Source organism: Electrona antarctica (assembly GCF_951216825.1).
Source record: "Electrona antarctica genome assembly, chromosome: 23".
Classification (NCBI taxonomy): Eukaryota; Metazoa; Chordata; class Actinopteri; order Myctophiformes; family Myctophidae; genus Electrona; species Electrona antarctica.
Window position 1 is genome coordinate 11,815,376 of NC_136804.1, and position 21,831 is coordinate 11,837,206.

The 21,831-nt window shown below is 42.5% G+C and overlaps 2 protein-coding genes across 2 annotated transcripts; one reads left to right on the forward strand and one right to left on the reverse strand.

The window, feature by feature from the left end:
- Positions 1-421: 421 nt before the first annotated feature.
- On the forward strand, positions 422-2,009 carry LOC306916373 (uncharacterized protein; the record flags this gene model as incomplete). Its single annotated transcript, XM_079494206.1, has 3 exons — positions 422-491; positions 904-1,009; positions 1,452-2,009. The coding sequence occupies exons 2-3, from the start codon at positions 905-907 to the stop codon at positions 2,007-2,009; spliced, it is 663 nt and encodes a 220-aa protein (XP_079350332.1). The 5' UTR covers positions 422-491; position 904.
- Positions 2,010-8,294: 6,285 nt separating this feature from the next.
- On the reverse strand, positions 8,295-18,587 carry sapcd1 (suppressor APC domain containing 1). Its single transcript, XM_079494032.1, has 4 exons — positions 18,260-18,587; positions 12,720-12,896; positions 11,186-11,341; positions 8,295-8,564 (listed from the first exon to the last, which is right to left on the reverse strand). Exons 1-4 carry the CDS (start codon positions 18,341-18,343, stop codon positions 8,478-8,480), a joined length of 504 nt encoding a protein of 167 aa, XP_079350158.1. The 5' UTR covers positions 18,344-18,587; the 3' UTR covers positions 8,295-8,477.
- Positions 18,588-21,831: the final 3,244 nt, after the last annotated feature.

A 21,831-nucleotide genomic window follows, 5' to 3' on the forward strand; every position in this document is an offset into this window, starting at 1 on the left:
GTAGTAAAGTGTTTTCAAATAATTAGGGGAGTAGACAATATTTGCCTCTGAGATGTAGAGAAGTAATACCGTAAGTATTGGAAATATACTGCAGAAAAGTTCAAATACCTCACACTCCTACTTAAGTGCACTACCTGAGTACATGTACATGGTTACGTTACACCACTGGACAGGGATTTACATACAGACCATGAGAATCATATCAGCACTTTGATCTTATTAGAGGGCAGGGCTACATGCTGCAGTGCATTACCCCACCCACCGACTCCTACAGTGAACCCACACTGAACCACAGCTCGACTGTCACAGAGTCAGCAGCATGCTGTTGGTGAGATTAACGCTTATACCTGTGGAGAGGTACGTACGTACAGCACACAGAGTCAGGAGTTACTTGTAAGGCTCTAAAGCAAAGGATTCGGAACCTATAAGGGAAGAAACCTATGCACAGGAAAAAAAACAAGATGGTTAGAGGCTATATGGCATGTGAACAGGTAGGTTTTGGTAAAACAAATATATATATATTTTTTTGTCAGCAAAATGTTTTCAACCAGAGATTAATTTCTTGAGGATTATTCTATCAATTATCTCATTTGGTTAGTAGAGTAATTGAGAAGCATGTTTTTCATATATATCTCAACAAAGTATCAACAAATTGATGATCTACTCAACTGTCATTTTATACTTGTCGCACAATGGTGTCATGCAAAACTGGTGAAGATAGCTGATCTACAATCGGCTACCAATTTGTTTTCTCTCGCATTTTAATGATATGCCCAAAATAGGGATCGATTAATCAAATATTTTCAATCAAATCGATTAGCTTGATTAATGGTTGCAATCTGACTCCAATCCTCCTTCAACTTTCTCACCAAAGAATCAATGAAGCACTTTCTCTACCTATAGAATGATGTCTCACCTTGACGAGGACGTAATGGATCGAATGCCATACGCACGACCTCTGGCGTACGACGACCTCACCATGGACCCCTGCAGAGCCTCCTACACTAGGGTAAACCACCACAACCACTTTTGCCCTATTAAAAGAAATACCAAAAATAACAGATCTGATCTGTTTTTGTTTCCACCTGGCATTTTCATCAGGATGGGGGGGCAATTTTTACCTGCACCTTTCAGCAGAACATGTTAAACATTGATGTATCATTTTAATTGAGGTGGGAACCAGGGCAATTTGTTTGTTAAAGGCATTATAGGTAACTTTGAGCGTAATCAGCCACTATATGCTGGGGTGTTTTCATAGAAAAATACATCCCTCTGGCTGAATCATTTGATTTGACCCCCCCAATCCAACCCCGTAGCGTTCTCTCTAATCAGACAGCAATCACTTGGATTATACCCGTCAGAGAGGGGAGGGGGGAGTGTGTACACACACAGATCAGGGATTCTACCTAGTATGCCTTTAATGTTGTTGTTTTATTTGCATTGTTTTACAGATATTTGTCGGGACTCGGGACGGCCATATCGAAACCGGGACGGTCACGGCCAAACCGGGACGCCTGGACACTGTGTCCTACGTGGACGCCCTCCCGCTGTCCATCCATGTCCACACGGCCTACCTGGACCCTAGTACACATGGCCACCTGGACTCTGTCCGCGGACAGAGGCTCGCCGCGGGCCACCTGGCCTACTTCCCCGGCTACCACCTGCATGGCATGTTGGACTACTCGTTGGAGCCCGCGTTCATTCGGAAGAGGAACGAGCGGGAGCGCCACCGGGTGCGCTGCGTCAACGAGGGCTACGCGCGCCTCCGAGAGCATCTGCCGCAGGAGCTGGAGGACAAGAGGCTCAGCAAGGTGGAGACCCTGCACGCCGCCATCGACTACATCAAGCACCTCCAGAGCCTGCTGGACTACGGCGTGTCCGCTGGCGCCGTGGCGGAGACGTCGCTCAGAGACACGCGAGGCCGCGCTCCTGTGTCACAGAGGACAGAATGCAACAGTGACGGAGAGTCCAAAACCAGTCTCAGCGACTGTGGAGAAAATGCTTATTAGAACACTGTGAAATGGTGCTTCTCAAGCTTTAAAAAAAAGAAAGAATCACACATACAGTACATACAATGTTTGTGTTTCACTCAAAGCTGGCCAAAGTGGCCATTCACTGTCGATGGTATTCAATGTTTGTGTTTACACAAACACTCAAAGTGGCCATTCATTGTCAATGGCATTCAATGTTTGTGTTAACACAATGTTTGTGTTTACACAAACCCTCTAACCCTGGAGAAACCCCGCTATTCCGATGAATGGAATAGTGGGCGTTGGGAATAGCGGTGGTTCGGAGTGGCGGGGTGTAACCAAGCTGGACATAGGAGGGCCTAGCGCCCCTCAAAAATAGCAGATCTGCAAACTAATGAGTTTTGAGTTTTAAGTATATTATATCTGCAATTTTTGAATAGCCAACCAATGTGTCTTATACTGTGTGTGTGCGTGTGCGTGTGTGTGTGTGTGTGTGCTGCTTTCCCGGTTTTAACGAGTTAAAGTAGTCAATGTGTTTCATTGACTACTCATGACTTTCTGTGTGTCCTAAACATTAAACGGATCACTAAATTACTGCTCTATGTACAGTATTACATTTTGGAGAATGGAATTAATTATTCCAAAATGACATACCGTCTTATATTACGGCACTGTTTGTCAATGTTGGGTCCGGGACCACCGACTCCACATGACGTCATTTCGGAAAGCCATGCATTGGAGGGGCTAGGCTAGTGTCCCTTAAAAATGTAAATGGAGGACATATCAAACCGGGGGTCTTTGCAATTAATTGTGGACATTTTGTGCAAATCTTTGAATATACTGTATATTTTTGTAAAGTGATTTTTTTGCTTCTACGGGGTACCTGAAACTAAATATTCTCAGATGGGGGTTGGACAAATATAGTTTGGGGGTTCTTCACATGAATAGGTTTGAGAACCACTGAACATAATTTTTTTTCCAGAAAACTGATTTAGAAGACATTTTTAAAATCTGTCTCAGTTCTGATTGGGTTAAGGGGTGTTCTCAAAAACTCAAGTTCCATGCCTGCTTACATTCTTGCCATGTAAATGACACCACTCTCCAACTTTGCCTACAACATTTGCTTTAATTGTTTTGTTTAAGTGTTTTATTCAATTGTCAGAGTTATGAAATGTTTAATTGTGCGTTTGTTTATAAAGTTGTAGGCCTATTGGTTCTCTCATTATAGCCAGTAGCAATCATGTGTCCTCTGATGTTTATGTCAGTAACTAAAACATTATTGTGATGCATTTGGTTTATGAACCAGTTTTATTTTTTGTTTCGTCATTGTTTCCCCTTCATGAGTGTGAGTTGATTTTAAGTTGTTTTATTGAGGAAGTTGAGTTTTGAACCAAGCACCTGCAGTTTTTTAAATCCTTGACATATTTCTTGTGCCACAGATAAACGGAAGATACGAGTGAAAACCCTTTAGAATTTTGATTGACAGTGAAAATGGCCCAAACCGCAATCTTAAACCACAAGCCTTCCGTTTACAAACCCGACACATCTCAGCTACAAAGGAATAGAAGCTATTAGTGACAAGTCAATGCTTACTTGTGGGATTAATAGACAATGTGAAATTGTTCCCAGTGGTGGTTTCAAACCACATCTTCTGTTGATGAAGCACTGACATAGTCCTGATACCACAGGGGCTTGGAAGACACTGTGACAACTCATAGGACTTTCCACGAATTGGTTTGCAAAACACTCCTCCTGGGCTAGAGAGACTTGGAAGAAAACAGCACAACATACTTTAGACACATTACACCAATTTGTTCCAATCACTGGAACAAAGCTTAGTTGCACCACTGGTATCAAACTTAACATCAGCATACTGGTGTAACCACATACAATAGACAGACATGTTTAATATTTTATCAACTTGAAGTAAATGCATGCAAGTGTTATTAAAATGTCTAATATTAGCATTATCTCTAGATGTATACAGTATTATTTTGGCAGTTTTTGTTACAATGTGGATAGGATATAATTCAGAGAAAACCTTTTTCTAAATAATCTCTGACAAATTTTGTAAATTGTTTTAAATAAAACAGTAGAGGATTGTTTTAGTCTATATTTTATTATTCCACAGTTTTCCTAGAGGTTCAGCCCCCGCATTTAGAATTCGGCACTCACACCTACCTCATTACATTTAGTTGACCAGGGTCCCCCAAGGCAATCTAAACCAGGTTCTCAAATATTTTCATGTGAAGGACAGTTAAGAAACCTGCCTACTAGGGGTGTAACGATACGATAACAGCGATACGATCCATGGTTGACGATGGATGATTTTGGCTATAGGCAGTGCCTACCAATGACATCCACGGATGGTGATTCCAGGCCAATAGAAACTATAGACTCTCTTCCTGTAAAATTGGCATGTAAAACTTTCCTTTGTTCTTGCATTAATCTTGCATAAATTACCTGCCTACTGATGATTTCACTCACTGGTAGGCATTGGTTTCTCAGCTGACCAATTACTGTATGTACTGTAGATAGGTTGAAAATGGTTGAGGTGGTCATTTGAAGGGATTTTGAAGACAAAATATAGCCTATAAATTTAGCCCATAAGTAAGTTATAGTTTATCAATAGATTATGCTTATTAGATCATTTTGGAGTGACCATGAAGACAGCATAATCTCTGCTCTGGTAAATCAATGCGTTTTGAACTTTGTGAACGCGTTCAGAGCTCAGACATAATGAGGCGGCCCGGGAAATGAAAATGGCATCAGCTTCAGTCTTGTTTGAGGAATTCAATTTGTGAGGGAAACCTCAGTCCCGCTAGAGAAAAATCTGCAATGTGCCTCCTCCCCAAATCCTCCTCTCTCCATCTATGTGTTTATGTTTCACGCCTCCGCCAACCTGCACGGAAACGACACGTTATTTTCCAATATCCTCTCGGAGTGAAAAAGCTCACAGATCAAAAAACCAAAGGACGTGTTATTACTGTGTGCAGGACAGGCCCGACGGGGAGCGGCATGAGACCAGCAGGGTTGAGAGCCAGCGAACCGTGCCTCAAGGGAAGAACAGCGTTCAGCGCCATTCAAGCGTGACATCCCGTCTCTTACAAAAGGCGTTTGGGCTGTGCGTGCTGTGTGAATTAGACCCGATAATTAACCAAGTGCTGGTACCCTGGCCTTGATGGTTCAGTGGCTCTGTGAAGATAGCAAAAACTGAGCTACTTAAAGGAAAGCTTCGGCTGTAATGGATGTTTTCTTTTCCTTGTACGCGCACGCACAGATTGCAATCGAAGTCGTGGTGCGTGGATTCCTTGCAGGCATGTGGTTTCTGTGCCATTTTATACAGGAGTGTCCCCTCAATGCAGGGATGTTTTTTATGCTTGGGAACACAGAGGAGAGAAGAAGTTGATTAAAATAAATGTATGCATTGATTCCATAAATGTAGTTGAATGCACACTTTTTTGACAGCCCTAATTATTTTATGGTTTCTATAGTTGTATTTTACTCTAGTTGTAAAATACTTTGATTTTCACTTATTTTCTTTTATCAAAAGTAGAAAAAATAGCCGAACTACAAGCAAAAAACACGTCATATTGCCACACGGCTTTTTGTATATAAGCTGCACGTCTGTGATTTTTGCTACTTTGGTGTCACACTGTAGTATGACAAAGTACATTTATGAGAAAACAAAAAGTAAGGCATTACATTTATGAGAAAACAAAAAGTAAGGCAAAACAAAACGTTTTGAAATATATTGGGTTCTGCCTGAGGCCTGACTCACACCTTTACAACAGACTGATGTATGGCTGATGCATGAGATGTATCTGATGCAAGCTCGCAATGCATTTCCAATGGGAGTCACATGGTTTGACACAACATTTGTGTTGTATGAGGGGGAGGGGGGCAGTCGAAACACAGCCGAAAGCCGTACAACACAAATGTTGTGTCAAACCATGTGACTTCCATTGGAAATGCATTGGGGCAAGATGTAAACAAACCCTTTCATACATCTAGCATGCATCAATGTTGTATGCTAGATGCGAAGGTGTGAGTCGCCCCTTACAGTGGTGTATACAATGTATTAAGAGGCACTCTGATTTCGTTCGGTCACCAATTGCAACGTTTTTAAAATTAAAAGAAGAATGGAAAAGAGTAATTTGTATGGGAGTGACACATATATGAGAATGTTGTTGATTCTGTCTTGTGTTTTTTATTTTTATGTGTGTAGTGTACGTTGTCCCGCAAGTAAGTATCGTTGTAATGTGCACGCAATTGTGTAAATCTATAAAAACAATGAAAGAGAACAAAGCTCTGCTTGATCGGGAAGTGCTCTTTATTGACTTGCATAAAAGTAAAGTAGCTATACTTGATGGTACGTGTGCAAGTGCGGTACAGTTCTGTTGTTTGCATGCGTGCAAGCTAGGCCACAAGTGCAACCCCTTGTGTGTAGACAGTGTAGTATACATGTGTGTCAGTGTGTGTATTGTACACAGTGTGTGAGTGAACGAGAGAGAGAGCGAGAGAGAGAGAGAGAGAGGTGATGGGTAGGTGAGATAAGGTTTATCAGTCGAGTCAACATCAGAGCAGACCACCAGGGAGAGGGCATGCAACGTGTCAAGACAGAGAGGGCCCACATACTGGGACGGAAATAGGAGGCTGGCTTCTTGAGGCTCTCAAGAGCAATGGTAGAAAGTAACTAAGTAGCCTACATGTACTTATGTACTGTACATAAGTACAATTTTGAGGTATTTGCACTTTACTTGAATATTTCCAATATCCAATACTTTAACTTCTACTCCACTACACCTCAGATCCAAATATTGTACTTTTACTCCACTGCATTTATTTGAAAACTTTAGTTACTTTAAATATACTTTGTATATTTTTATTATTATTACAAAGCAATGATCATTAACCACTTCAGCTCAAAATAGCCGATCTACAAGCTAGATCTGCGATTTTCAACAGATTATTTTAATACATTTGAAAACTTGAAATGACAGTCTGTATAATGAGTAGCCTACTTTTACTTTTGGTACATTTTCATGCCAATACTTTCATACTTTTACTCAAGTACATTTTGAATTTCCGGACTTTTACCTGTAACAGAGTAGTTCTATATTGCAGTATTGATACTTTTACTTAAGTAAAACCTTTGAGTACTTTTTCCACCACTGCTCAAGAGGCTTCTTGACTCCTCAACAATGGGCTGCCCCCGTGTGAGCCATCGCGACAGTTTCTTTCTTGAGGACCATGTGGTCTTATGCCATCAAAATTATACGTTTAAACGTTGCATGTTATTTATTTACCTGGCAAGTATATTCGTTTACCTGACAGCCTATAGTTTCAATGTACAGATTATTATTCCTACCTGTGATCCTAGTTTACTGAGGCACTACACAGTCTCTTGTTGTTTGTGTTTACCTTGCTTAAGTCGCTCTGGATAAAGGCCGTCTGCTAAAAGCCTATTTTTTTCCCCCTTGGACACCAGTAGCGTGCACAGACATTTAGAGAGGCAGGTGCTCAAGTGAAAAAAGGGCACCTTGTGCTGCGCATGGTTGCCTTAATAGTGTGTGAGATTTATAGATTCAGGACTAGCATAAATAATATATTAGAAGCATTTAAACCAGAATTGATCGATGTCATCATGGGCCACATACTGTACACAACAAAAATAAAATGAAAAACTGTTAAAAAAAAGAACTTTCAAAAGGGCACTTTGCTGTCCAGAGGGCAAAAGGGCAGGTGCGCTAGCACCACCTAGTGTCTAACTGTGCACACCACGCCATTTTTCTTTAAAGCCTTGAAAAATGTGTTTTCACTGTCATAATAAAATAATAAGAACTTAAAGTAGCCTAAGTTCTTAGCGGAACACAAGTGATTGTTGATCATTAAAACAACTGAGCTCTGAGAATGCATGCAGCCCACCCATTAAGTTAAGGGGTGAGGTGGGTGGACCCAAGAACACTTTCCAGATTTTCAAGTGGGCCCAGATCGAGAAAAGGTTGGGAAGGAGTAGGCCGACAGGTTGCGCTTTATGAAAACAGATCACATTCACATGGTCAAATCATACTACTATGCTACTCTTCAGGATTAAAATAAAAAAATAGCGAAAGCAGCAGATCTACAAGATCAAAACGTTGTGGATCTGTTACTTTTGATGCTTTTGTGTGACTGTAGTATGATCAAGTAGGGCAATAATTTATTAAAAAAAACACAAAAAGTAAAATATGGAGATAAGAGGTTTCTGCCCAATACTCACCTTTTACTCACAAGCAACATTTCTCATCAGGGATGAAAACAAAACACGATCTGATATTACATCCAACATAGACTTTATTATTTTACATGCGTATTTACAGTGGTTAGAGAAACTAAAACAATAGCAGAACATTTACTGAAATGTAAAATTGAGCATATTTTTTGCTTGCACAAATCTGGTGTGTGTGTGTGTGTGTGTGTGTGTGTGTGTGTGTGTGTGCGCGCACGCATGCATGCAGGCCATCATTATGCATACAGTTGCCCAAGTTGCTGAAGGAGTCTTTCTCGTTCAATTTCCAAAATAGAAATCTGTCGATTTTTCTCAGTCACTTCCTGTGAAGAAGAGGAAGAATAAGAAGGAAGTAATTCCACATTGAAAAAAGTACTGGCAACTTATTAAATATCAAATCTACTCTACTATTTTTGAATATCCTACTAAGCTATGGGTTAATTGGTTCATGTATTGTTGTATCATGTGTTGTAATAATAATAATCTAAAACGGCAATAAGTAACTAAAACTGACAAATAATTGTAGTGGAATAAAAGGTAAACATGTTTGCCTCTGTATAAAGCAGTGGTTCTCAAAGTAAGGTAAGGTAAGGTAAGTAAAGTTAATAGCATCACAACCAATTTAACTACTTTAACCATATTTTATACTTTGGCTATTCAACAATAGCAGATACACAAGCTATGTGTATCGGCTATTCTGTATCTGCTATTTTATATCTGCTTGTTTGGACAATAATGAATAATTAATGAATTAAACACAAATCTTCTCTTCTGGGGGTCTCCGTTTGTTTAGAGCACTTTCAACAAAAAGCTAATGGCAGCCAAGTCTATAGACTTTGCAGCAGTTAACACCTTTCATGACGAGAACCTCTTTTGGTGTTTTAAGCATTATGTTATACTTTAGCTATTGAAAAATAGCAGATCTACAAGCTCATAGCGCGCCACCGAGTGCCACTGACATTAGAAACATAGGTTTTTCAGAAAACTTTTAGGATTTAGAAGATTATTTTAGAATCGGCCTCAGGTCTGAATGGGCTAAACAGACATTGACGACGTGAAACATCATGTGGCTAATATAAATACATATCGTAACGTGTATAGTGTTTTATACAATAACAATGCATTCATGTCTCGTAAATGATACGTAGCTTACGGAGTTAGTTCAGTCAGATATACTCGAGGGGATTCATGCTGTGCTCAGGGGTGCATACATACAGTTGGGTGCCACCGATATTGTCCCTTATCATTTGACCCATTTAGGCCTGACCTCAAAATGTAATTCTTTTTTCAAAAATAGCAGACCTACAAAAAATTTCAAAAATAGCAGACCTACAAGCTCGTAGCGCGCCACTCGGTGGCGCGCTATGAGCTTGTAGATCTGCTATTTTTCAATAGCTAAATTATAACATAATGTTTAAAACACCAAAAGGGGTTCCCGCCCAAAATGGGTTAACTGTCCTTTTGCGCAGATCACGCAAACCTCAGCAAAAAGAAAAGGACAATATCGATGGCCTCCAACTGTATACTCAAGGGGTTAATATGCTGCATTACTATATGTGGGTGTATTCAGTGTGTGCAAGACCCACATGTCATTCGCTGATGTGGAAGTCAGCTGACCGGGCGGGGAAGTTTAGCTCACTAGACTGCATGCTTCTTCCTGCCTTTCTTCTGCATATGGTTCCTGGTTGTTATGTGATGTTTGCTCCCACCACCACCCCAGCACCACCGGTGGGCTCTGTTATTTCCATTCAGCATGGGGGGTTTTATTGTATATCTATCTCCCTGCTCTTAATGTTTAATGATGGTGTTTAATTGTGCCGAGCAGGGAGAAAAATGTAGCAGAGCCGAACACCAAGATAAAATATTATATGCACTCTTGTATTCTCCTTCTATAATAAATATTGGTTATCTGACTGAATGTATATAGTGGCAGTGAATCTGCAATCAAACAGCCACAGTGGGCACCCCTTCACTTCACACAAGTGTGATTTTGGTTTTACACCACTTCAGGGGAACATTAGCCGAAAATAAAGGATCTACAATGCAGCAGGATAGGTTATATGAATAATAATAATAGAGAGAGAGAGAGAGAGAGAGAGAGAGAGAGAGAGAGAGAGAGAGATAGAGCGAGAGAGAGAGTCACGTGCATTGGTAAAAGTATATACACCAACAGCATTTTTTCAGTAGCTGCTTCATTGCTTTATGTAAACAACGTCCCAGTATCATCTCTATACAGCAAGTTGTGAGCTTGTAGATTTGCTATTTTCAACAAAGAGGTTCAGTGTAGAGGGGAAAAAGAGCAGACCAAGCGAGGGTTTCAGTGGTAAAATACACGACTAATACACAACATAAATCCAACAGTAATAGAGAAGATCGTGTGTAAACAAATACACAACAAACCTGATAGTGCTATCTATGATATCTATGAAACAATTTTAGACTGCTTCGTCTCTCTCTCTCAGCTAACGTCAAAGACCCCTGACATAGAGCCACAGGCAAGGAAAGGAGGTGAAAATGGTATCGTTTTTATCCACTCGACCACAAAAAGAACGTCACAATTATTTAGGAAATTGTGGCTCAATCAACACGTGGCAGTGTGACGCGTTGTGAGCTTGTAGATCAGCTAGAATAGAATTGCACTTGCTTCAGTTTACCAATGAACCTCATGGTCTCCGTATAATCTCATCTAAAACCATTATTGCCAAAGACCAAAGTCCTGAGATTATGCCTTTTCAGATACATTTGTGTTCCGCTGTAGTATGATCAAGAGGCCTAGGGTATGTGTTAATGTACGAGAAAAACCCCCACAAAAAGTTAGAATATGGGAATAAGAGGTTTCTGCCTGACAGCAACGATATTCTACTCCAATTGCTGATCACGGTAAAAGTCAAGTCACCCTGTGTTGTGAATACTGAATAGGCCTCTCTCTTTATATTTTCCTTACCTGAGCCAGTACCGAATTGTGCCAGCGGAGGTCGCTGTCGGCCACCGCATCGGGCAGGGAGTGAGTGCTGCCACTGGTCACTTGGGGCTCGCTCATCATGCTGCCCAGAGAGCCGTTGACCCTCTGGATACGACACCGCAGCTGGCAACACCTGGCCTGCCGGACAGAGGGGGAAACGTGCTTCAAGAGACATGTCTGCTGCTGAAGAGGAGTGATGTAAAAAGGCAGTGGTTCTGAAAGTAGGGTCGGTCCGGGACCCCCAGCCTCACCCTGGGTGAGGGGTCCTTTGGGTGGTTCCAGAGGGTCCTCAGCATAATTATACATAGCCTGTATACGTACCGTATATGTATAACACACATTTATTTTAATCTTCTCTTCTGGGGGTCCCTGGCACAAAACATTTTCAGATGGGGGTCCGCGGCCAAAAACATCAATTTGGGGGTCTTGGCACAAAAAAGTCTGAGAACTACAACTGGTGTGAAATGTAAGGGGACCCCAGGGGTCCTGGAAACCCCTTCAAGGACCCCCTGGGGGACCCCAGACCCCGGACCACTGAACTAAACTAAACCAAACCACCGAGCACCTTCTTTTCCTTTCGGCTTTTCCCTTCAGGGGTCGCCACAGCGAATCATCTGCCTCCATCTCACCCCGTCCTCTGCCTCCTTTTCTCTCACACCAACTAACTTCATGTCCTTTTTCACCACATCCATAAATCTTCTCTTTGGTCTTCCTCTAGGCCTCCTGCCTGGCAGTTCCGACCTCAACATCCTTCTACCGATATACTCACTATCGTGTACGTGTCCAAACCATCTCAGTCTGGCCTCTCTGGCTTTATCTCCAAAACATGACATGGGCTGTCTGTCTGATGCTGCCCCCGGATCCTATCCATCCTTGTTTCTCCCAAAGAGAGAACCTCGACATGTTCGTCTCTGCTACCTCCAGCTCTGCTTCCGGTCTTCTCCTCAGTGCGACTGTCTCTAAACCAGTGGTTCCCAAACTCTCTCATGTCAAGTACCTCCAAATCGACATTTATTAGTCCGCGGACCCCCATGTGAAAAGATACGCCAGGGACCCCGATAAGACAGGATTTTTGCGGCTCTAGCAGTGATTTTCAACCATTTTCATTTCAAGGACCCCCAGTTTGACATACATTAGGCTACCGACCCCCATTTAATGTCATTTCGATGTCATTTCGACCCCCAATTTATATTGTAAAATCACTGTTAATTTAACTCAGAGCGTACAAATGGAACCAAATGGGTCCATTTGGTTATATTCGTATGCTCTCTGAGTTACAGACCCATAAGTGTCCATTTGGTTCATAACTATCTTTAATTTAGCTAGGGACCCCCTGGACCTCCCTCAAGTACCCCTAGGGGTCCCCAGACCCCACTTTGGGAACTACTGCTCTAAACCATACAACATAGCTGGTCTCATCACCGTTCTTGTACACCTTACTGTACAAAGACACGACACTGCCTTCCTCCTGACGCAGAGAGCCAGGGCTAAAAGGTTAGTATTCCACAGCGTATACCTGCAGCAGGGCCCCTTCAGATCCGCCAGCATTGAAGCCCGGCTGGGTCTCCAGACCGGCCTGCTGGCTCCGGTTCTCCTCCAGGCGTCTACGGTACCACAGACGGGCCTGCTCCAGAACGTCCACACCACACCACAGAGAGTCCTTCTCCATCTCCAGGTCCTTGAGACGCTTCACCTGAAACAAAGCCGTTGGTGGTTCCTCAGACATTTCAAGCCAAGAAGGCTCTCACACAGGATAGCGTTGTTGTCGTCGAGCAGAAACCTTTTCCGTACATTAACGTCCTACTTGAACAGACTGCCTACAGCGTCACACAAAAGCATCAAAAGTAGCAGATTCACAAGCTCGAAACGCGACGAGCTGCTGCTTTTGCCATTTTTGAGGGGCGCTAGCCCCTCCTATATTCAGCCATTAGTGTAGAAAACTTAGCCGGCGAAAACTCAATAGGCCCGAAAATTTAGGCCCGGCCCTACCTGTGCCCTCATCAAACCCTGTACACTCAATATACTGCCACCGCTGCCACCCTTAGATCTCCATATATGGAGCTGACCTTCCATATGTTGATCTGACTGCATCAAACCCTGTACACTCAAGACACCAATAACCGCAATCCGCCAACTACCAATATATACAAGTTATTTTACAGAAAAAACAAGCCCCAAAGTAGTTATAACAACACGGTGAACGTGGCAACCTTGGTATCCATGGGTTTTTGACAAACAAGTCCCAAGTCAACACTAACAGCTCTGGACGGCCAGCAGCGCAGCATTGTCTGTTGTCTTCCAGAGGGCCCCAGGTCTTTGTCTATCAGCAGAGTCAATCTACGGAGCCACGGGAGGCCATTTTGGGCTCCATTGTCAATGCATCAGTAGGGAAACCAAGCATGTCAAACAGGGATAAAATTACGGTCACCAGTCAACCGACAGAGCAAACTGGCAGTGGAGGAAGAAGTGCTCTGATGTTTTACTTACTATACAGTTACAAGTAGGCTAATAGGCCTGTATTCAACATTTTACTTGAGGAAGAAGTAAAAAACAGGGGAAAAAAATCTTTCTCCAAAGCGATGCATTGAAAGCTTGTAGATTGTCTAACTTTGACCAGCCAGTACAAGTATAAAATAAGCTTTAAGTGCATAATGCATGTTTTCTATTTATTTATAGAAAATAAAATAGATGCTGAATGCTCGCCATAATACTGCCCCCAAGGTCAACATCCTGAGAGATGAATAGCACTTTTTATCTATATTGCACTTTGAATGGCCACAGTTCTTAGGTGGAAGGGGAGCTCATTCCATAGCCTAGGGGCAAAACTTTCAAAAGCTTGATCACCTTTCGTTTTCTGAGGAACAACCAACAAAGCCTGGGATGAGGATCTCAGAGACCATCTGGGCACATACAGTTGGAGCCGGTCAGACAGATAAGGAGGTGCCTGGCCATGGAGGGCTCTGTGTGCGACAACAATAATCTGAAAATGTATTCTATAATTAACTGGGAGCCAGTGCAAGGAGGCAAGGACGGGTGTTATATGACAGGATCTCCTGGACCTGGTCAGTAACCTGGCAGCTGTGTTCTGGTCCAGTTGCAAGCCATCCAACAAGGTTTTGGAGAGGTAAAAAGAGAATTACAATAATCAAGACATGATGATGACACAAATGTGTGAATAATCATTTCTAACTAAGATCTATGAAACAACTGATCTTAGTTTGGCAATGTTACGAAGGTGAGATATAGAATTAGCCTAGGAGGAAGCACCGGCAGGTTGTCCAACAGTTTCTTCCCCCAAACCATCAGGACACTGAATGCTCGCCATATACTGCCCCCAAGGCCAACACCCTGAGAGATGAATAGCACTTTATTTATATTGCACTTTGAATGCATCAGCACATTCTCCTGCCAATGTTGTCTGCTCTCTTTACTTTTTAATGTTTTTATTAAAAGGCTTTGCCTCTTTTAATGTGTCTATTGTTTTTAAATGTGAAGCATCGTGAGTTGTGGAGAACGGTATTTTGTATGACAATATAATCTGATTGATTGATTCATGTTTACAAAGTGCTTCCCAGACACCGACTGATGTCTTATTAGTCCGAAGCCAATCTCGATTTTGGAGACAATTAGTGCACATCTTGCTTCTAACTTTATACAAACAACCTATACACAACAAAGAAAATTAAATCCCTATCTATAGTTTGTTGCGTGTTGTTCCATGTCTTAAAGTGGACCAAATTAAATGAAATAAAATGAAATGAAATGATTACTATATTTACCCAGGGTATCTGGGCTAAGCTCAAGAACTTGTTTCCAGCCAGGCCCTGCTCATAGAACATTTCATCGTAGTGGTTCAATGCCTTGTTCAAGGGCACTTCAGCGGTGGTAATTTTAACGTGTTGGACCGCTGATTCGAACTGGCGACCTTCCGGTATCAAGACCGCTCCGCAATCCGTTCGGCCACCGCTGCCACAATGGAAACAAGCTTCAGTGTTTTTGTGTAAATCCTCATTGGTGACAATGAAATGGTGACATTGTTGTGATTTGGTTCTGGTCTGCTTTTGAACTTGAACAGCATCAGCTATTAATACTGACTCCACAGGGAGTTTGACGGGAAGCTGTGAGTTCCAGGGCTCTGCGTGAGGGAATGTGTCATCGGGGTGACCACTAGTCATCATTACCCAATAACACATGGGTCTGAATTAACCGCACTTAACCCATTTAGACCTGAGAACAGATTCTACACATATTCTAATCTAAATCATGACTTCAATGTCTTCAGGTTCATGAGTTTTCTGAAAAACCTGTTTCTATACCAGTGGTTCTCAAGCTATTTCATGTCAAGGACTGCCAGGATTATCTGTATTTGGCAGTGGATCCCCCATCTGAAAATATGTTGTTCCAGGAAGCAAAGATTTGAGTTAAAAACGTTCGCTCTGAAAGCATACATATTCAAAGCTTTGCGCTACACTTTCGCTATTTTTCTATAGCTAAAGTATAACAAAATTGGTTTAACTGAATGGATTAAACCTTTGCATCCGTATCGTGGGGAAAGCTTCTGCAGGCAGTTTTCAGCAAAAGCTTTCCCCGACAGTGAAAGACAAGCCGAACAGGTAGAATAGTACAGTACAGAGCCCAGAGGGACTCCGGTCAACCATATAACAGGTAGAATAGTACAGTACAGAGCCCAGAGGGACTCCGGTCAACCATATAACAGGTAGAATAGTACAGTACAGAGCCCAGAGGGACTCCGGTCAACCATATAAGTGGTTAAGGATGGAAGGAGTGACTGCAAACTAGTATAGGGAAGCTACTGTACAACTATTTTAGTCAACAATGTAAGGTTGAAAACAGCGGAGTCACCAAATTTGGAGCCTTGGCACTGTTATTGGTTAGCGAAATACAAGGAAGTGGGGCTTCCTATGCCAGATTTTCCAAAGCGTTTCCCGGGGCGTTTCTTTTTGAGCCGAATGCGAACGAAAATAAAAGCCTGGGTACCGAGGCTACACATCAACTGACTTCCACTGTCTGTCACAAAGTGGTTAAGGAGCTTGCCACATATAGGCTCTAATGCAGCCTGACAGTGAGTCGTGGGTTTGATTCCCGAGCCAGATGACCGCTGCTGTGTGTCCACTCCCTGTCTTTCTTCGCCTGTTTCCTGTCTACCGCAACTGTAGGCTACTATCCAAATAAACACGATGTGACGCACAATCTAGTTTGTGGATTAGATACTTTTGCAACTTTATGAACAAAAACAAAATCGGTATGAAACAAGTTACTGTATGAGTGGCCCCGGACCTCAGGTTGGGAAACACGGCTGTATTCCATGTGTAAACGTCCATAATGACTGCAGGCTGTACTGTGAAAGCATCACTCAACACAAAGCCACTACAGCATTGTGTGAACCAGTCTGTAGGTCAAAGGTCAATCACCTCTCTATTGTTGTCTTTAATTCTACCAGGCTTTAGGCGGGTGGGAGATTATGTTTTCACATCTGTGTGTGTGTGTGTGTGTGTGTGTGTGTGTGTGTGTGCGTGCGTGCGTGCGTGCGTGCGTGCGTGCGTGCGTGCGTGCGTGCGTGCTTGCGTGCGTGCGTGCGTGCGTGCGTGCGTGCGTGTTTGTGTGTGTACTTTTGAACTTAAGAGCTAGACGTGAGGATAATCTTCCTCGTCCTCACAAGATAAATTGTTTTATGTGTGATATCTTTAGAGATACACTTAGGAAAAGATTCAGGTTGGGGTTAGGAATATGAAGATTAAATACAATGATCATCGCCAAATGTTTTGTTCACGCAAGTCAATCCTCAAATATTATATAATATAATATCCAAAACAATTGTCCTCCAGGTACTCTTACTATAGTTCTTCTAAAGTAAGAAACATCTAAATGAAATTAAATGTTAAAATATAACTGCAAGCACGGGAGCAGTGCATGTTCGCCAACCTTAATGCATGTTCGGACTAACGGGACTTCGGATCTATGGGCCGTTCCCACATAAAGCAAGTAGCGAAACACTGACGTCTGCTTGAGCCTTGAGGCACTGAGGGACAAATTACTTACATCACCAGACAGGTATTTAGCCTATTGCTGTTAAGACAAGCCTGTACTGTACGCTGTCATTTCATACTGCACTCGGTATCATAAGCAAAGTATGCTTCCTACCTCCGTGTCATGTACTTTAGTGCTTGCTGATAATAACACTCCAGAACTAATGCATGTGTGTAGTAGACACACTAGGCTTTGGCCGATATTGATGAATCGTGAATATCAAATATGGCATTGATCATATTGAGTATTGTGATACTTTTGCAATATGAATGCAATATTACACACTCCGGTCCCTCAATCGTTATAGGCAAGACAAGCGAGGCAGTGTGAGATAATGACTCCACTGCCTATGTATGGCAGCAATTTAGTTTGTGATTTTATCCTGCAATGTTATGGTGTTCCAGTGGAAAGACATTTATAGACACACCTACTGTACACACACCTGATAAACACACACACCCACAACCCACCCGCAGCGGTGGAAAGTAACTAAGTAAGTATCATTTTGAGGTATTTGTACTTTACTTTAGTAATTCCAGTTTCCAATACTCCACTACATCTCCACTACATCTCAGAGACAAATATTGTACTTTTATTCCACTACAATCATTTGAAAACTTTAGTTACTAGTTACTTAGTAAGATTTGGATTCTTATTAAAAAACATTAACCACTTTTATACATTTCTGACATTTGAAAATAGGCGATCTACAAGCTCACAATGCGTCATGCTGATGCCAATACTTTTGTACGGTAGCGGAGTAGTTCTACTTTGCAGTATCAACACCATTACTCAAGTACAAAATGTGAGTACTTTTTCCGCCACTGCGACACACACACACACACACACACACACACACACACACACACACACACACACACACACACACACACACACACACACACACACACACACACACACACACACACACACACACACACACACACACACACACACACACACACACACACACACACACACACACACACACACACACACACTCCTTACCCACAGGTAGAGGCGCAGGGCGTCCAAGCTGTAGAGGCTGGTCCTGAGCGGGATGATGACCACGGTGTAGGAGGGACAGGCCATGGTGGTGGGGAGGGAGGGGAGGAGACACACCGTCACTCAGCAGACCAGCACGGCTACTGCTGGCCCCCTACATACATACATGCATGAATACATACATTCATACATACAGCTGTCGGCACTGCACGCCAACAACAAACAGCACAACACAACACAACACAATACAATACAATACAATACACCACACCACACCACGGGCCAGCTGACTGACTGAATAACACTGGAGAGGGAGAGAATGAGAGCGAGAGAGAATGAGAGCGAGAGAGGAGAGGAGAGGAGGGGAGAGAGAGAGGGAGAGAGAGAGAGAGAGAGAGAGAGAGAGAGAGAGAGAGAGAGAGAGAGAGAGAGAGAGAGAGAGAGAGAGGAGGGGAGAGAGAGAGAGAGAGAGAGAGAGAGAGAGAGAGTGGAAAAAAAGGGCGGCAGCAACAGGATGGTTTTGGGAACAGACAAGCACCCTGGTGCCCCCGGGGCGAGCTAATGAAAAATTCCACATGTCACCGTCATGAGGTGTGTTTTGAGTGGTGGAACCACTCCTATAGACAGCTATGCTGGCTGGGACGTTGTGTCCCTGCATGGGTCCGAGCACGGAAATAGCATATTATCACCACCAAGTGTCACTGTTGCACAGCCTAACACACCACCAAGTCTCACTGGTGTGCAGCCTCGCAGGCCTAGGCGAGTTCCTGGGGGTCGGGATGTTCCGGGACCCCCTGGGGGCTGGGGACCCCCACACGGAGTTGCACCACTCACACGGGTGTGATTTTTTTGTTATCAACATTTTTGTCGCTGGTCCGGTGGAAAACCTTGTAGGCTATGTCCTATTTTTTAATTAATTTAAAATGATAATAAATAAACTAGTGAAAATAGCCGATCAACAAGCTCACAAGCTTGTAGTTCTCACTTGTATGATGAAGTGGGGCGTGAAGAGAAATTATGGAGATACAAGGTTCCTGCCTGACAACAAGGATGTCTGCATCGTCTCTGTCGGGTGGAAACCTCACATGTCCAAAACGGTTACTTTTCAAGATTAAAAAAAAAAAAAAAAAAAAACCTCATCTTTCCCAGTGGTGGTAGAAGTAGGCTAGTCGGACTTTGTTACTAGTATAGTAAAAGTATCAATACAATACCACAGTGTTGAAATATTCAAGTAAAAGTGCTGAATGCGTATTTTACTTGGGTAAATAAGTATGTTACTTTTTTTTAATATATATCTGGTATAAGCTCACAATGCGTCGCAATGTGACAATAGCCCAACAGAGCTTAAGTGGCTAAATCTACAAACAAGTAAAGCTTCCAAATAATTGCCTCTCTGATGTAGTGGAGCAGAAGTATGAAGTATTGCCTCTCTGATGTAGTGGAGCAGAAGTATGAAGTATTGCCTCTCTGATGTAGTGGAGCAGAAGTATGAAGTATTGCCTCTCTGATGTAGTGGAGCAGAAGTATGAAGTATTGCCTCTCTGATGTAGTGGAGCAGAAGTATGAAGTATTGTCCTCTCTGATGTAGTGGAGCAGAAGTATGAAGTATTGTCCTCTCTGATGTAGTGGAGCAGAAGTATGAAGTATTGTCCTCTCTGATGTAGTGGAGCAGAAGTATGAAGTATTGTCCTCTCTGATGTAGTGGAGCAGAAGTATGAAGTATTGCCTCTCTGATGTAGTGGAGCAGAAGTATGAAGTATTGCCTCTCTGATGTAGTGGAGCAGAAGTATGAAGTATTGCCTCTCTGATGTAGTGGAGCAGAAGTATGAAGTATTGCCTCTCTGATGTAGTGGAGCAGAAGTATGAAGTATTGTCCTCTCTGATGTAGTGGAGCAGAAGTATGAAGTATTGTCCTCTCTGATGTAGTGGAGCAGAAGTATGAAGTATTGTCCTCTCTGATGTAGTGGAGCAGAAGTATGAAGTATTGTCCTCTCTGATGTAGTGGAGCAGAAGTATGAAGTATTGCCTCTCTGATGTAGTGGAGCAGAAGTATGAAGTATTGCCTCTCTGATGTAGTGGAGCAGAAGTATGAAGTATTGTCCTCTCTGATGTAGTGGAGCAGAAGTATGAAGTATTGCCTCTCTGATGTAGTGGAGCAGAAGTATGAAGTATTGCCTCTCTGATGTAGTGGAGCAGAAGTATGAAGTATTGCCTCTCTGATGTAGTGGAGCAGAAGTATGAAGTATTGCCTCTATGATGTAGTGGAGCAGAAGTATGAAGTATTGCCTCTCTGATGTAGTGGAGCAGAAGTATGAAGTATTGTGAAATGGAAATCAAGTAAAGTCAAAGTACAGTTGGGTGCCACCGATATTGTCCCTTATCATTTGACCCATTTAGGCCTGACCTCAACATTTTTAAAAATCCTTCTAAATCCTCTGTTTTCTGAAATAAATATTTTCACGATTTAAAAAAAATAGCAGACCTACAAGCTCGTAGCGCGCCACTCGGTGGCGCGCTATGAGCTTGCAGATCTGCTATTTTTCAATAGCTAAATTATAACATAATGTTTAAAACACCAAAAGGGGTTCCCGCCCAAAATGGGTTAACTGTCCTTTTGCGCAGATCACGCAAACCTCAGCAAAAAGAAAAGGACAATATCGATGGCCTCCAACTGTAACATATTGTACTTGAGAAAACTTATTTAGTTACTTTATGCCGCTGCCTAATATATATAATATGTTATGTTCTTGATGAGGGGAGTTGTTAGACTACTCTGTCAATTTCTTAGCAAAATAGCAGATCTACAACGCGCCACACTGTGATGTTGTAGATGTGCTGTTTTCGGGGCGTGGCACCGCCGCACGGCCCAAGTACAGTATAAAGTGGCCATTAAGGTTTCGGGTGAGAATGTGTCCGTTCTGTTCCGACACGCTCGCAGGAATGTGACAGAACTTTGGCAACGAGACGAGACATCTCGCCACCCATTATATGAGCATAGCAGGGTTCTGTTGTCTGTGTACCTTTCATTTACAGCTGTTTGGGGGAGAGATGCATAACAAAAAGCTTGTTTTTCAGGTTCTGAGATACACTTATTTGCTCGTGAAAACAAGGCAAGGGCTTGAATAGAGGGCGGAGCGGTATAAGGGAATTAAGGCTGAACGTGTAAAACAAACAGTTCAATCATGACCGGCAAAAATCGTTACGATCAACACAAAGTCGTTTTTAACTGGTCACTCCCAACATAGAAAATCACTGACAGTCTGACACATGTCACTGTCAGAATGCTCTGGGTCAATCAATAGCTACTATAGGAAAGCCTGCAATGGAGGCAACTAGAAAACAATAAATACACAACTAGTGATACATATTCAGATATATGGCAGTCAGCATACTGCTGACAAGATAAGAGCAGTGACTTTGAACCTTTTAAAGATGGGGTGCCGTGATTTTTCGTGTCCACATAGAAACGACATTTTAACAAATGCTGTAGGCCTACACCTTTTTGAAAGAAATCTTCCTCCTTATATAATAATAATTAATAATACCTGATGATCATGTCTTCGGGTGGATAAAAA